Here is a 17242-nt window from a genome sequence, read left to right as displayed (position 1 = left end):
ATTAGCTTTTCAGTAAAACTTGAAGTTACATTAGAGGCGCACTTAGAATGTAAATACAAATCAACAATTAAATTTTTACTTAAAGAAAAAAAAGTTAAATCGTACATTTAAAAAATTAAAACTATTTTTACGTTTTTAAAATATATTAATTACTACTGAACTACACAAATATTTTTTTAAATAAAATGTACTTGTTCTAATGTTTTTGACTATAAAAATGTACATTTACTAAGTAAATTATCTCTCCTCAAACTGATAAAATAAAAAAATATGAAACCAACTAAAATAGAGAGTTTTGCATTGCCTTAAGTAATTCAGGTAACATTAGAAATTAAAAGCATAAATCTATAAAAAAAAAATTAAACAAAAATTTTTTTTTAAAAAAAAAGGGAAAAAAACAAAAAGGAAAAAAAGTTTTTAAAAAATAGGAAAAAAACAAATGTAAAATTTTAAAGCTCAATATTTTAAATTTGAAGTCATAGCATTATAAACAAACAATACGCATTACAAAAACAAGAGTTTGGCACAGAAATAGAGAGAGAAAATAGGATATGAAAACATACCAAATTACTTATAAAAAAAGCTTAGAAAAATATGATGAGTTATCTTCGTAAATGATATAACATTACTAAAGAATTTTGTTACAAAAATACCTCAATTTTAAAGAAATAAAAAAGCCTAACAAATGGTTTACACAGTTTGCAAATAATTGGATTTTCCAATTAGTCTACAACAAATATACACACATATCACAATCGTTACTGATTTCAAGTTAAATTTTATACAAAGGCATTTATAATTAACAGCAAAATTAATAATTAACAATACAATAGCAAGACAAATAAGAAATATCACCGAGATTATTAGCAAACATTAAATGTTGCAAAATCTAACGAATACACAAATTTAATAGAAATATTTCTAATTTAAAGTACTAAAACTATTCCTTTTTAGAATATTTTTAACAGAATTTTATTCAATAAGATTAGTAACTAAAAAATAATGTATCATGTTTGACGCTCAAGCCAACCACATGGTTAAAGGCTGTTCTTTGAAAGCTCTGTCTTCTTTTGAGAAAACTCTATTTAAAGAACAACATATTAATTAATCATGATATGAACAGTTAAACAGTCTGTTATTTCAAATTCCGTCGATCCTTATTCAGCATCCAGTAAGCTAATTATGAAAATGGTACAAAATGTCAATATCAAGAGCAGCCACAATTTTGATAAAACGAAAAGCGTTTGAGATCTGATTTTTCACTATCGGAGTAATTAATACGCTGCTGTATTGTTTGGGTTCGTAAAAATATGCAAAAATTTAAAATAATTCACTGATTTTCATTCATTTTATCTACGTTGAAAAATCTTGAATTAGCAATCGAAATTACCTATTTCTTAAAAGTTCTTATAATTTTGCATTTCTTTTAAGTAAATTGTAAAGTTAAAAAATCCAGATAATTTTTTTTTCAGTAAAACAGCCTATGGAGTTAGAATTTGAAAATAAAACTTTGCTAATAATTTAAAGCAAGCGCATTGATGTTTAATTTCTGTTGTTCGTACTGTTGATTTAAGTTCTTTTGTCACTGTAAACAAAAAATCCACACAGTGGCTTTTATTTTCAATGCGAAAAGAAAATCAAAGAACACTATTAATGCTATGTGTTACACCAGTTAAGGAAAACCATAAAATTTTTTAGTGCTTATCACATATTGGATTGCATACTAAAATAGTAGACAAGTTAGAGTCCATGAAAAACTTAAAAAAACATCACTGTAGAGGCAAACTCAAAGAGTTTAATTTGTGGCTACTATTCAGAACAAGCCCTTATATGTATTAGCTAAGTACAGTACTGAACCGATTAACCGTAACGATCAGGACCATCGCTATTCCGGATAACTGATTTTTCCGGTTTTCTGAATCGCTACAAAAGCCGTTTTTTTATTGTTAAACCCAACTAAAAAATAAAAAAATATTTGGGAATAATCTTAAAAAAAGGAAAAAACGATGAATTAATGCATTAATGATAATTTCCAAAATGATGGTAAGTTAACATCTTTCNATCGCTACAAAAGCCGTTTTTTTATTGTTAAACCCAACTAAAAAATAAAAAAATATTTGGAAATAATCTTAAAAAAAAGAAAAAACGATGAAGTAATACACTAATGATTATTTCCAAAATGATGGTAAGGTAAACATCTTTCAAAAAAGAGAGAAAAATCCTAAAATCTTATGAGGAATAAAACATTTTTTTTAACAAATGGCGGGGAAATGTATCGAATTTCGTTCCGGTATTTTGGTTCTACGGTTTTCTGACTTCCGGATAACGGGTTCTGTACTGTATAATATTTTACTCATAAGTAATACAAATTTTACTCTTCAAGTTATCCCTTTCTTGCGTTTTTTTACCACATCTATTAGTTTCTTGTGTGCCATTAACTGAAGTTAATTCAAGTTCTTTTTCATTAAGTACAAAGTAATTGTACAGTAATCATAAAAAAATATCTTTGGAGCAGCTAAATAGAACAGTGGCATTCTTATACGCTATTTATCCCATGAATTAAAATCAGCATCTTAAGTTCAACTTATGAATTAGAAATTTATCTAATGGTTCTTGAGAAGATTCAACTGTATCTGAAATTAAAACAAGGATTTATTAAATTATGTCATATTTAAGACTTATTTAAATTTTATCTTAATCATTTTACCAAGTTCAAGTAAGAGTGAAATTGTAAAAAGTAAAACTGACTCTTTAAAGATATATATTTATATATACAACAGGATTCAAACTTTTATAGGTGTGTGATAATTCATTAGTGTATGTAACAGGCTATAATGCATAATCAGACAGTTGCATATTAATTTTAAGTATAGTATAATATTTTAAACACTTTAGTTCATATATTGCATATTACTAACATTAATGGTTAATATAACAATGCAAGAAAATAAAAAATTTAAAAACTATGTTATCAAAATGAACTCAAAAGGAGAAAATTGTTAAGTTTTTGAAGACCAAAAATAAAAAACATTATGTAGATTACTTTTTTTAAAAAAACGTTATTGTGAAAACGATGCACCCTACATTTTTAGTTTTCAATCTGATGAAAATAGAATTATTTTCTCTTTTTTTTTACTCTCTTTGATACTGCAGTTTATTTTTAAAAAATATATATATATTAATATTTTCAGTTTTTAGTCTGTTAGCATATTCAGGAAAAGTTGTCAAATTTCGATTGAGGGCAAAATATATTTCCTGTACCATTTAGAAAACAATTGTATTGGCTTCAAGTATAAAATTCCAGTGGAAATTTTTATGCAGTTGGTATGTAGACAAAACTTCAATTGACCCTAAATTCTGTTTGATAGTAAAATGACTCTATTGCAGCATTCGGGAAACAATTCCAATTTATATTAATACTAAGCACATAGTTACAGTCAAAAACCAAGTCTAGCTAGTCAGAAAGAGATCGAAATTTTGATTCCCATCATTTCAAACACAAAAAGCAAGTCAATAAAAACGAAGCAAAATTCATATAATTTTTCAGATTACTTTTTTTTTAATATCATGGGAGCCAGTTAGCATGGGAGTCAGAAATAAATATTTATGAATAATAACAATCTAAATTGATTGATTAAACGAAAATAAGACAAATTTATTACATTTTATTAAACTGGCTATTGTAAATAATAACAGTTTACAACAATTTATTTCATAAAATTGTAAATATCCATGGAACAATCATTTTTTCTAGCAAATAAGAAGTAATAATCACAGATAACAGGATTTATCTAAATTAACAATAACATATAAATGTTCACGTACTGAACAAAACAGAGTTAAACTTATACGTAACAACAAAGGGTTAACAATTACTAGTTATTTACTATGTTCCTTAAAGTATGTATTTAGCTTTAAAAAATGTGATTAAATAAATTTTGCACACTTTAACAGAATAAAAATCTTTTTTTAAGCCAACTAGAATACAGTATTAGAAGAGAAAAGAAGCTACATAATTGGACAAGATTCAAAAAGAGAGAGAATGCAATAAAAATATCTAAATGAAAATAAAGTGTACTTGATGAATGAAACAAAACATTGTGAATAAAGCACAATTCAGCAATTGCTTTATTCACATTGTTCAAGTTTATTTAAAAAATATCTGTTTCCTATAATAGTAATTATAGATTAATGGTGTTGATGCTCTTTAAAATAACCACGAATACAGTAGCCTTTTCATTACAAAAACCAGATGAAATAAATCATATCATCAATTTCCAGATTAGCCAACATTATTGAGAAGATTGCTATTTACTAAAGAAGAAAGATTTTTCCAGTGTACTAAGAAATATTTGTAAAAAAAAATTTATTAATGGCCAATTATAAATTTTTTATGCGAATAGCAATTTTCTTTACCTGTAAGTCTGAGCCATGGAAATTTTTTAAAAAAATATTAAATGAAACAAAAATACAAATTTAATAAAAGATTGTTTATAAAAAATTTTATTGTTAATAAACCTACAGTCTTTAGTATAAAATAAAAACAAATAACTTGAAACACTTATTTCTAAATAATTAATAAACAGTCAGCATTGATTCATGTTGCTTTTAAAATAGTAGTTTGTTTGTTTGTTTTTTTAACAAGTAGTCATCCATATTAGGATTTACATAATTAGACAAGTTACATTATTTCTTCAATTCTTAAAAGTTTAAATTGTTCTTACCATCATATTCTAATATTGTACAAGGACAATCTTTCAAGAGCTTCTTGAGGGTTGAAATGAAAGAATCTCTATGATACAGCCACTTATGCAAAGGCATGGATTCTTTCACTTGCCATAATGTACCAAGTGAACTGGGAAACTGAGCAATCAAAGAAAAAGACTGAAATAATATAAAACATAATTATGGATTAAACTTTAATACCATACCCCAGTTCACACAACATGAGGGAACAATATACAGGAGACAATCTATTTAATGTAGTTTTATAAACCACAATTCTCCATACACTGCATTAACTTCACAATCTCTAAATCAAACGAAAATTGAAAAATTTGTTGGATTTTATTTCTATGCTCCTGATAATTTTAGCTTTTTTTCCTTTAAATAATAAATAATTTGGTGCAGATTTTTTCAGTTTTAAAGTAGTCTTATTAAAAATATATTTTAAAGCATTAATGATGATCTGCTTCTGATATATATCGTCGTGTTTAATAGTAGTTCTACATAAGGCACAGCCTCAGGTTTCAAGGTTTGTGTTATAAGAAGAATCTTTGTAATAAAATCCTTAAAACTTGAGATTATACACATTTTTTATAGCAGCAGAAATAAGATAAAAATATATCAAGAATACCTTTCAAACATTAAAAGTAAAATATAAAAAAAGGGTAATTTTTTATCATAACAAAGGATTTAGATTTAATAAAGGTATGCCATCATTTTTTGGTAAACAAGTCTACAACAAGAGGATCCTCTGTTTTAGCTTTTGAGTGCATTCAGCATATAAACCAACATTTGTTTTTACATTTCCCAAAACACAAATTTTTTACCAAACAAAAAAGTCTTGCAAAACGTAATTTTATGCAAAACGTAATTTTATTCTCCAACTGTTTTGGATACTGTTCAGGAGTGTTACAACTGTTTAGGAGATAATTGATAGATTAAATAAAATAACCTCTTCAAAAGTTTTCTTTTTTTCACTCTCAAATAAAGATGTTTCGTATTTTGATAACTTTTTCTTAATCTGATGGATATTCAATAAATTTGAAAAACAAAACTTCTTTATCAAAAGAATGATTTTGCATGCCAAATTATTGCCGATACATTGGAAAATGTTTTTGTAAACATAATAAAAGAATCTTTGAAAAAATATGTTGTTTCCAATTCTCTAAATGAATTCATTACATGGTAACCAAATAATGTTAAGTGGAACTCAAAAGAGGAATCCCTTGTTTAATGGAACCCTTACAATCAAATGAAAAAATTTGTTGTCAGAAAGTCTTTTTATTGTTATATAAAAGTTTGATTGTGTTATAATGGTGTTATTTGGATTACATATAGATTACATATAGATTAATAGATATTATAGATCAGATTAATTTTCTTATATTAAGAGTATGATTTTGGAAAAAAAATTCAAATGCTTATAAGTGTATAAGTGCCACCCACAACTTTCATTGCAGCTTGGTTCAAAAGCAATACACGCGAAAATTTAAGTTTCACTTAACAGATCATCCTATTCATAGCATATATAGTACGACTTCGAAAATCTGAAATGCTCGGGGGGTTGTAAGGTTCAGATTTCCAAAATTTCTGGATTTTAGATACCTTCTTACTTAAATTAATAGAATTATCAAAGTTCCGTAGTTACCGAGTCGATTCCACAATTAAACACACAATGGTGAAAATGGTGAAATTCCACAATAATGAAAATGGAAAATACAATGAAGAATAGTAATAAAAGGCAAATATTCCTTTTTTTTTTTTGTCAGAATGATGTACCATATTGCTTTCCCTACTAATCAAAAACTAGTGAAAAAGTTCTATTTTTAATGTTCATGCTGATATCCTCTAGTGTTTGTCCAATGTGTCTTGCTTTTTAGCATACATCACATCAATAGCACACAACACGTCAATAAAATAAAAATGAATACAAAACTTTAAAATAAAATATTTAAATTCTCTATTTTTATTTTGTATTTAATTTCATGCTTAGTTGTAAATAATATTTTAAAAAATATATTGTGACAATACAATAATTGAAATATAATATTCCAAAAAAATAATTACATTTTTTTCATTTCCAACTCTGTAAACAGGTATTTTGTACAACCTGTTAATATTTGCCCCTTGATCATTCTCAATGTCATCAGTAAGATAACCTTGTTCAAATATTCTGTCATATCTTTCATGTAATGCACTATCAATATTGCATGAAAGAGGGCAAATTAGAATCAATTTCATGCAATCCAATTGATTGCCAGATTGCAAATATTTCCTAGTGTACTCAGACCATTCTAGAACGTAAAGAAAAAAATTAAAAAGTTCACTATTAAAACAATCAATACATTTTAATTAAAGATGTTCAGTTTCGAAAAATTATTACATTTTCGATATTGAAAAATAAAAATTATACATAAAATATTTATGACAAAATATAATTTTTTATCAACTCTGACGTATTTTCTCAGACGTTGTAAGGTTGAAAGAAAACCTAAGAAGTTAAGAGTTTAATTTTTTTTTTATATAAATTATATTTTTTTTTTTAATGTAGAAATAGACCAAAATAATATTCTTAACTGTCATAACAAAACAGAATAAATAAAAACACTTTGTAATTAAAAGAAACTGTAAAAAATTTTAGAATAACGTTTTGGTAAAAAAAAATAGGAAAAAAGTAAATTTTCAGAGCCTCAATTAGAGAGCCTCAACAACAAAAATTAGAGAGCCTCCCTAATAAATTGGAAGAGTTGGCAACCATGAAATAGTATCAAATAATGCAAAATGGTGCTGTAAGCAACATCTTAGAAAATAAAAAATAAAATTATTGATGGCAGTTATAAGAACAAAAAGTTATCTCCATAAATTTTTATGAGCTTTGAGAAATGACAAAAAAAAAAGAATATTAAAAAGCATAATCAGGAAAAAATATTTTATTTATTAAAAAAATAAAAACATCTTTTTATTAGTCCTAAAATACAACAAGGTATAGTAAAATAAGTTATATAGTTTTGTATAGTAAAATAAAACCTTTCAGAACAGGCAAATCAAATTTTGAAAGTGAAATGAGCTCTAAATCACTTTCAATACTATATTTGAGGCAAACATACTTTGATTACTTTTTCTGATAAGAATTAGTAAGGTTCCCGCTAGCATGTGGACATAGCAGATGGTTATCAAAAGTTTTTAAAATCATATGCATAAACAACAAAGTTGTCATCATTCATATTATATTTAAAAAATTAGGATTTTAAAAATCATGTTGAAATCCATAGCAGCACTGACAGAGAGGCAATCGACAAAGCCATGTGAATTTACAATGAAATTGACTCAAATTAAGCATGCAAAACAGTAAAATCTAAATTTAGGAAGAATGAGTGGGCATTTCAGATATATAGTTTTTAGAAAACAACCTAGATTTATTACATGAAATTCAAAATATGCCATCTTTATGAGGTTGAAATTCATGAAGCGATCTTCTAAAATATCAAAGTACAATATGGATAAAACGTTTTTGTATAATTTTGTACATTAATATGACAAAAATCATTTTTTCAAAATTGACTTTTAATCAGTCATGAATAGCTAAAACTTTCAATGATCTTAACACACACAATTTTCATTGATAAACACAATTTATACTGATTATAACTAAATTTATAAACAGCTTTAAGTGAGAAAGTAATGTGTAAAACATAACTATGATGTCAAATTAAAAACTTTATATTAAAAAAAAATTGCATAAAATATTAACAAAAAAACGTATAATAATATTAAATGTATAAAAGGCTGGTTCCAAAGGTCGAATCATGACCGTTTGCATATCTTAATTAGGGAGTCTTGCTTACTTATATTTCTTTTCTTTTTTTTTTAATTTAGAGGTAACTTTGTGAACCCAATAAACATTAGAAGGCAAGTTATTTCATACCTCTAAACAGCACTTGAAAATATGCATTGAAAGCTGAGTAAGCCCACATTACTCCAATATTTATATTTTCTGACTGAGAATGAACTAAGTAAGTATCACAGCTATCAATCTGAAACAAACAAAACACATTTCCTTTTTAATTAAAATTGGTAATTTTTAGCTTCAGTCATCTTTCATTTCAAGTACATAAACAATAATAAAAAAACTTTACACTTGAACTGTAACAGAATACTGAACAAAGAGAATAATTTTGATTCCATACAAAAGGAATTATTAGTTGAGAAGTTGTTGGGAAAGTGTATATCGTTAGTTTTACTCATCTGTTTATTTAAAGAGTATGAATATTGATAAGAAATTTACACTTATCATACAACTTTATCACAACTGCTTCACATAACTTCTATATAACAACTGCTATAACAACTATTCACAACTTATTCACGCAACTATATCAGAACACTGAACAAAGAAAATTTTTTTGTTTCCATAAAAATAAATAAAAGTTCCTTTAGCAAATTTGTGATAATACAGTATTAACCACCAACTTTTAAAAATTATTTTGGACACAATTATTTAACACTAGAAGCACCTCTGGAGTAATTTTGATCATTTTTGGCCATTTCTTATGTTTTTGAAGATACACGTCATCTTTTAGGCTCATATTTCTTTACTTTTCCAAATTTTCACTACATCATAATTTTATGCCTTTCTGTTGGTTATTAAAACAAATAATTTATAAAAATACCTAACACGGCCAAAAGAGGTCATCATCTTGACTCTCATAAGAAAAACGTTCATTTTTTAGTTGGCTTCAAATTTATGTCTGTTTCTGATTTTGCAAAATTGTAAACATTATGAAGATGAAAATAAATTAGGGTCTACCGTGTTGAAAAAATTTCTTGGTTTTGTGAAATCGTTTTCGTAAAATTATATGTCATTTTAGATTTGATTACTGAAATCACTAAGTTGAATTCCTATTGAATTATAATTTCATAATTGTGTCTGATAGAAAATGTAGACAAGCTGATTATAAACAGTTATATTTGTTATACTCCTGGACAGTTGTTATAAGTATGGTTAGGGAACAGTTATTGTCATGTAAGTAATAATGAAAATTAATTGTATGACATTTAAGCCTCATAACTTTGATTTCAACTGATATAAATGATATTAATGATATTTATTTGTGCAAGTTGAAAAACAGGCAAATGAATAACAATATGGAGAAAGTAATGTGCTCTAATGTTGGAACCACTCCAAAACTACTGGAGCAGCAGGATTACTGACTAGTGCCTCAGTAAAACTTGTAGGTGAGTTTTCTTCATTAAAAAAAAAAAAAAACTACCATCATAACATAATAGAATGAAAGAAAATAAAATTATTAAAAATAAGTCAGCAATGAAAACCAATCATTTCAGATTTTATAATACCATTCAAACTAAATAAAGAATAGGCATAGGTTAGTGACAATCATATTTGATAGAAGAGGATAATCACTCCAAAGATTTTTTAAGATATGTAATAAAGTTAATGCAAAATGAAATTCAACATACACAATAAATAATAGCTATCACACATCCAAGGAAAAAACATGCTGAAACAGGATTGTTGACTAATATTTCCACCCAACCATTTTCTTGGATCTCATCAAAGAAATTTTCATCTACCATATTTGACTACAGAACAAAACAAAAAAAAGAACAAAAAATTAATCATCAAACATTATTGCTTTCATTTTAAACTGAATTTTTCATTTAATTAGAATAATTTTTTGATTTTTTTTTTAATTAGAAAAATTCAATTTTAATTTAAACCATTTTAATTATTTCATCTAAATTTAAAATTCCTATTGGAAGTTTAAAACTGTAACTTAACTGCTTTTTTTAAAAATTATTACTTCCAGGTCAAGAAACCTATTTTCCTAAAGATAATTTTCCAGAATAGTTTCAAAGAAATTTGCTACTTGCATCCTATTTATGTAAGTTTTAGTTGGTTATGAGTTAAACATATTTGGTTATGTGTTAAACACTGCATGCAATAAATTTTAAAATGTTATGGCTTAATAAGTTTCCTTTTCACAGTTTACAATATTTAGTTCACATATTTAGCTATACGTTAAACAGAAATAAAAAGAAAAAAAATCAATTTTTTAAGTTTAATTTTTGCTTTTTAAGAAACTTTTATAATATCTCACATAGAACGGCCATGTTCCAAATTCATTTCACAACCAATAGGCTAAGCTTAAATAGATATATATTCAAAATATATTCAAATAACCTAAAACTCAACATACAATGAGTGATAAAATTATTAGGTACATTTCAATTTTACAAATTAAAAATAAATTAGAAAATTTAATACCTCTTGATTGAAAAGAAACAGAAGGGAATAGAACGCAATGGACAGAATAATCGTTAGAATGAAGAATCTATCAAAAATCTTTGACACTGATGCTTGTTTTTTCCTCCATAATAGAATGCTGCACATTATCCTTCTCAGTACAAAACTAGATGTAACAATACAACTAGAAATGAGTACAGCAAAGATAACTATAATAAAGAGAAATCAATGTGTTTAGAATTTAAGGACATATATATTGACACATGCATTTCATCCATAGTCAAAAGTACTTTATTGCCAAAAAAAATTTCCGACTAGCTAAACATGTAAAGAGTTTTAAAAAAAATAATCTAGATAAAAATATTAGGGAAAAATTTCTGTATAAGTTCCAGCTAAAAATTGGTCACAAGATTTTGGTAACATGAAAGAAACGTCATATAAAGAGGAAAGGGAACAATTCATAGCCACCTATGCATAAGCCACTATATATATATAAAAAAAAATAAACTCAGTGGCGTGACAGCCCATAGAGGGCCAAGGCCTAATGTGCCCATCTCAGTTTTCTTGACCTTGGGCTCTGGGGTGCAGGAGCAGATGTTCCGGTCAGGTGGTCAGCCGAACGCGGAGCCCCCAGTGTTTAGTTCCCAAGCATGCTTGGTACTCATTTATCGACCTATTGAAGGAATGAAAGGCTGAGTCGACCTTGCCCGGCCCGAGGATCAAACCAGTGACCTGTGACACGACATCGCGAAGCGCTACCGCATATATATATATATATATATGAAACTAAGCAGTGTACTTAGGTTCAATCAGGATTCAAAACGAAATATCTGGTATTATATGTGCATAGTATACATATCCCAGCATTCCTTACATAGATGCTTTTTAAGATTAAGTGGTATTGCCCAGTAATACCATAAAAAACATTCATGATAATCTGAAGACACGCTACCTAAAACAGGACAAACCAACAACCCTTTTTACCCTGATCTGAAATATGACAATTTTAAAATGACTATGCTTGAAACAGTACTAAACCGCATGAAATAGTGAATAATTGCATAACTGGCTAATGCTGTTATATAAAGAATAAAAAAAGGATACTTTGGGAACCGTTAATTTAAACTAAAACATAAATTTCAGTTGTCAAAAAAGTTAAAGAAATTAATAAATAACTAATTGTAAATTAATTAAAACTTATTTAAAATACATTTATTTGTTTAATTAAAAAAATGAACAACATTAATGCAGACATAGAGAAATTAAACTTGGCTTTATTGCTAATTTTTCCAGTCAATAAATTAAATAGGAGATTAAATATTAAATAGGAGAACAAAATAAAAATGTTTATCTTTAAAATAGTTTGCTCCTTCAATTTTTTCTCACAGCAGATAAAGAAATTGAAGATTCCTCCATTTCAATAAGCATGCAAATGTCATAGTGGTATGCTTTCTTTGATAATCACAATCAAAAATACTTTCACGACTAAACATTCAATATGTATTGCTTTGACAGTCTTTTCATTGTAGAAATTTATTTGTATTTTAAAATTAAACGTTAGCAATTGATAACTATTTTTCAGCTTCATATAACTCTCAACTTAATCATTACTGAACTGCATTTACAAAATAACTGTCATACTTCTTCATTTATTCTTTTGCAAATGATACTTTAAAGAGCAAGGAAAAGAAATAAAAATGAGATAATTGTTAAATTGATACTTGAAACTATAGATAACTAAGCATACTTTTTTTCCATCGCAATTTTTTTTTTAAAAAATGCAATTAAATGTGTAATATTTACTAATTTTATTTGAGTTTTATAAAAAAAAAGATTAAGAAAAAATGAGATTGCATAAATTTGCCGAATGGCCAGCCAGATTTATTCGAATAAGGTCACAACCTTCAAAGACCTTCCATCCAGGCGCCGGGGATATTTCAATATCATGATCTGACATGCCAACTACAATCACTAAGGCGCCAAACTGAATTTGAAAGGGGATAATTTCTTTAAAAGAAAACATGTAGAGGTTTGCCCAAGAGTGGCTTTGCAGCAGCCAAGACTTGACGATTATCCTGCCACAGATTACAATACGGAAATCTGCCCCCGACACTCTTGTGAATCATAAGTTATCGAGAAATTTACCTAAACAATAAAACTCAGTGGAGCAACAGCCCATGAAGGGCCAAGGTCTGCTGTTTTTAGTATTTAGTTTGTGTGACATTAACCAGTTTGCTTCAAAATTTAGCATCCATTTTGGTAAAAGATTCAAAGTAGAAATTTTCCCTTTTGTTCATATTTTTATGTTCTTATTTATAAATCTTTGAGACTTGCATGAGAAAATACGAAAAATATTAGGTAAAACCAAATTTTTCCCTATAAAAAATTCCTTTATTGTATTGCGAGTATAAATTAGTTCGGTCCATTTTTCTTGTAGTCAAAAATGCATTTATTTCAGAACAAAATTAATGAACAGATTAATCAAAGTATTGTCCATCGCTGGCTCCAACTTTTTCCCACCTTTCAGGCAATTTTCGAATTCCATTTTTAAAAAATTTGTCTTTTGAGGCGATCCAAGTTAGGAGTCAATTTTCGATTTCAGCAAAAGAAGTGAACCAGTGACCTGTCAAATCGTGCTGCATCCATTGGAACAACCAGTAATCAGAAGAAGCCATGTCCGGCGGGTACGGTAAAATATCCCACTGGAGAGTTTCCAAATAATTTTTCACGAGTTTTGCGACATGAGGCCGAGCGTTATCATGCAGAAAAATAACTTTGTCATGCGTATTCCGGCCCTTTTTCTCGTAATGCACGGCTCAAACAAATAATTGTAGCCTATACCAATTGCCCGTTTTGGAATCGCCAGGTTGTAGCCAGGGCCGTCTTAATAGCATGCAGGGCCCTCGGGCACAAAAATGTTTCGGGCCCTTATAACAGGTCATACTGCTTAAAATCGAACTAACAAAAACTTCACATACACAAAATAAAGCATTTTTAACATATGCAATAATTTGAACAAATTTAAATACATTTTGATTCCTCAAAAAACTGAATCCACATAAAAACTTCATTGGAACGTAGAAAAATAGATTTCGGTAGACTTTTTTAGTTTCCCTGGTGATAAACTATTAAAATTATTGTTTTTTGCATGATAATCAATCACTGTTTGCAGAAAGAAAAACAAAATGCACACTTTATACCATAGAATAAATCCCTTCTGTAGAGGATCAAAATTGTGTTGGCATGTCTTCGGATCATCCTCCGGGATGTTTCCCAGACCGTCGCCAATAGCCCATTGTGCAGCTCTAGTGCGACGTAAATTAACAACAACCAACCAACCGTAGAATATATTTATTTTTAAAAATATATCCGACAATTTTGTTTATTCTTGGCTTTTTTTAAATACAATTTATAAAAAGCAAGATTCTCAAGGGCCCTTAGTGCTTAAGGGCCCTCGGACACTGCCCGGGTGTGCCCATGCGTAAAGACGGTACTGGTTGTAGCAGCTCATAGTATACAACACCCTTTTGGTCCCACCAGATATACAGCATGATCTTCGAACCATGAATATTCGGCTTTGGTGTTGATGTTGAGGTCAATGGCAACGGTTGATCGGCATAGCTTAGTATTTTTTCTTCTTGGAGTTGTCATAGAATATCCATTTTTCATCCCCAGTCACAATCTGATGTAAAAAATCACTTTCTTTGTTGCCTTTGAATCAGCTGCTCGCAAGCGACAAATTGCCTTTCAACATCTCTCAGTTTCAGTTCATAAGGCACCCAATTGCCTTGCTTGTGAATCAAACCCATGGTTGTGACATCATACGAAAACGGCTTGTTGCATAACTCCCAATGATTCTGCAAGCTCTTCTTGTGTTCTCAAGGGTCTGTTTAGAAGAAATTTGGGTCCGTTAACGGACCCTTCACAAAATATCTTTTCATAAAAACGGACCCTTCACAAAATATTTTAACTTAAAAACGGACCCTTCACAAAATGATTTTTCTTTTAATCGGACCCTTCACAAATTTGTTTATCTTCATTATTATTTTGTTAATCGAATAAACCCTTTCCAGGGCAGAAAACAAGAAAGATGGATGTAAACGAATTAAGTTTTGTCTTCGGCAGACGATTCTTCCATTATTCGTCCGAAATTAATATTCTGCGTTCAGCAGTATAGGCTAAATACCAAATATTTGTATGTTGCATCTCTAATTTAGAAGCAGCAATTGTTGTTTATTTTTTAAAATTTAATTTTTTTAATTATAATTTTACAGTGTTGAGCATAATCTTGTATGTCTTTACAATTTAAAAACTCCTTGAAAAAGTTTTTTTTTGCAATAACGGACCCTATTTGTACAAATTCATAAAAGCGGACCCTGGTTGAAAGAATGTGAGTAATTATTTCACAATTTCACGAAAAACGGACCTTTTACAAAATGTCTGGACAGACCCCTGATTCTACTCTGATCTTCTTCGAGTAATGCCTTTAATTCTTTGTCTTCAAATTTTTTTGGCTGTCCAGAGTTAGGTTTGTCTTCAACGCTGAAATCACCATTCTTGAAACGTCAAAACCATTCCCTACATGATTTATCCGTTGGAGCATTGTCACCATAAAGTTCTACAAGCATTCGATGTGCTTCAGCTGCACTTTTCTTCCAATTAAAGCAGAAACATAAAACCTCCCGCAAATGCTGCTTAGTTACCACAAAATTTGACACATTCAACAAAGTAAAAAACAGGGTTTTTGTATGAAGCTCAAAGCGATATAAACTGAATATTATTGACAGATGTCTAACCTATCTGAAACCGCCAAAACCAGCTGTTACTATGAAACATTCATAACAGCCAGAGTCATCTTTTGAAAACAGACCAAACTAATTTGTACTCCCGTTAAAATCATATTGCAGTAATAATCATTAACACAATTACTGAGTCTCTCGAACAACTTATATATGTGAAAGATTTCCGTATCGAAAATAATCACAAAGTTTTTGAGAAACTGAAAAAATATCACAGTAAATTCGAAAGACAAAACTTCATAGCAAGTCACTTAATATCATTTTAAACTTTCTTTCAAATACAACAATCAAGCAGATTCATTTGGCATTTGGCAATTTCAGTAGACACAGATACCAATAAGAAAAAAATTAAAAATTTTTAAAAAATTGGGGGGATTAACATAACTATGGCAAGTTGGCGACGAGTTTTGTTTGCTTGCCGTGGAAGGAAGATAACGTTTCTGGCATAGAGGGCCAGTTTTTCTCTGATCATGACGTCAACGCCTCTTCCTTCTCATTGACTCAAATTCCCTGACTACTCCTTGGAACTTACCAGTTTAAGATATATCAGTTTTCTAGTAACCAGTTCCTTAGTTCTTGCAGAACGTACCAATAACAGTGTAAATTCCGAAAAATAAAAGAATTTTTTTCTTTTTTTTAAAAAAAGAGAAAATCTATTTGACTCAAAATTAATGAGATTACACTTCAATAAAAGTTTTAAAAAGTAATCAAAAGCACCACAAAATGTTTTTAGGGATATTTCCGTAGCGTGATCTGCAGCGCCAACTACAATTGTCAAGGTGCGGAATAGATTTTAAACTTGCAAATTTTTTTGAAATAAACATGCAGATGTTTGCATGTAGAGGCTACAAGTTATACCTTTCGAGTTGGTCCCTTTCCGAGATGTTTTTCTTAGTTTCTCGCAGGCCACTACCCGGAAGTTTCCAAGACTTGGCGATTACTCTGCCACAGATCATGGTATGGAAATCTCCCCTGTTTTTTGTTTCTTTTTAAATATATTTCATATTTAATTCAAAACACTATATTCCTTTTAAAATGGGATGAAGTCTTAATTGAACTATGCATTTTTCAATACAAAATGCATATAAGAAATTCCTAACAAAGAAATCAACATTATGATAAATCAAAATTAGACATAGGGTGACCCGGGATAATTCACGATCACTCTGTTTCTGGGATAAATAATGATCACCTTAGTTTTGTTTAAAATTTTTAATTTTTTTTTTTAATTTGAGACATGGACAAGAATGCTTGTACATTTTACTAAAGTATAACTACACTTACTTAATAATAGTTTTTTGTTTAATCTAACAAAATAAGTATCTTTTAAACTGCTTTCTGTATTTTCCATTTCAAAGATGGGTTTCAAAATGTGCACATTTCTGCAAAGATCCCCCTCCTTCTCTTAATAATAAATATTTTGAGTTACTTTCTTTTTCTTTGATATAAAAAT

At 28.5% G+C, this 17242-nt stretch overlaps 1 protein-coding gene across 2 annotated transcripts; it reads right to left on the bottom strand.

Annotated features, from left to right (window-relative positions):
* Nucleotides 1–2067: 2067 nt before the first annotated feature.
* Nucleotides 2068–17236, bottom strand: LOC107439471 (uncharacterized). 2 transcript variants are annotated; one of them, XM_043041290.2, is made up of 7 exons: nt 17074–17236; nt 11012–11199; nt 10204–10326; nt 8651–8759; nt 6793–7019; nt 4725–4884; nt 2068–2633 (listed from the first exon to the last, which is right to left on the bottom strand). In XM_043041290.2, exons 1-7 carry the CDS (start codon nt 17138–17140, stop codon nt 2566–2568), a joined length of 942 nt encoding a protein of 313 aa, XP_042897224.2. In that variant the 5' UTR covers nt 17141–17236; the 3' UTR covers nt 2068–2565. The 2 variants fall into 2 exon arrangements, with proteins under 2 accessions (XP_042897224.2, XP_042897225.2); XM_043041291.2 differs by lacking the exon at nt 10204–10326.
* Nucleotides 17237–17242: the final 6 nt, after the last annotated feature.

The sequence above is a fragment of the Parasteatoda tepidariorum genome, chromosome 1, assembly GCF_043381705.1.
Source record: "Parasteatoda tepidariorum isolate YZ-2023 chromosome 1, CAS_Ptep_4.0, whole genome shotgun sequence".
NCBI lineage: Eukaryota > Metazoa > Arthropoda > Arachnida > Araneae > Theridiidae > Parasteatoda > Parasteatoda tepidariorum.
This window is presented reverse-complemented; position numbering and strand designations above follow the sequence as displayed.

What these genes read in the sequence shown, in the direction of transcription:
- LOC107439471 (XM_043041290.2), bottom strand. Translation starts at nt 17,140, where the DNA reads ATGGAAAATACAGAAAGCAGTTTAAAAGATACTTATTTTGTTAGATTA. An exon ending in AAACAAAAAACTATTATTAA is followed by an intron (nt 11,200 to 17,073) that starts GTAAGTGTAGTT and finishes TCTTTATTATAG; the next exon opens with TTATCTTTGCTGTACTCATT. An exon ending in GAGTTGGAAATGAAAAAAAT is followed by an intron (nt 4,885 to 6,792) that starts GTAATTATTTTT and finishes ATATTATTTCAG; the next exon opens with TCTTTTTCTTTGATTGCTCA.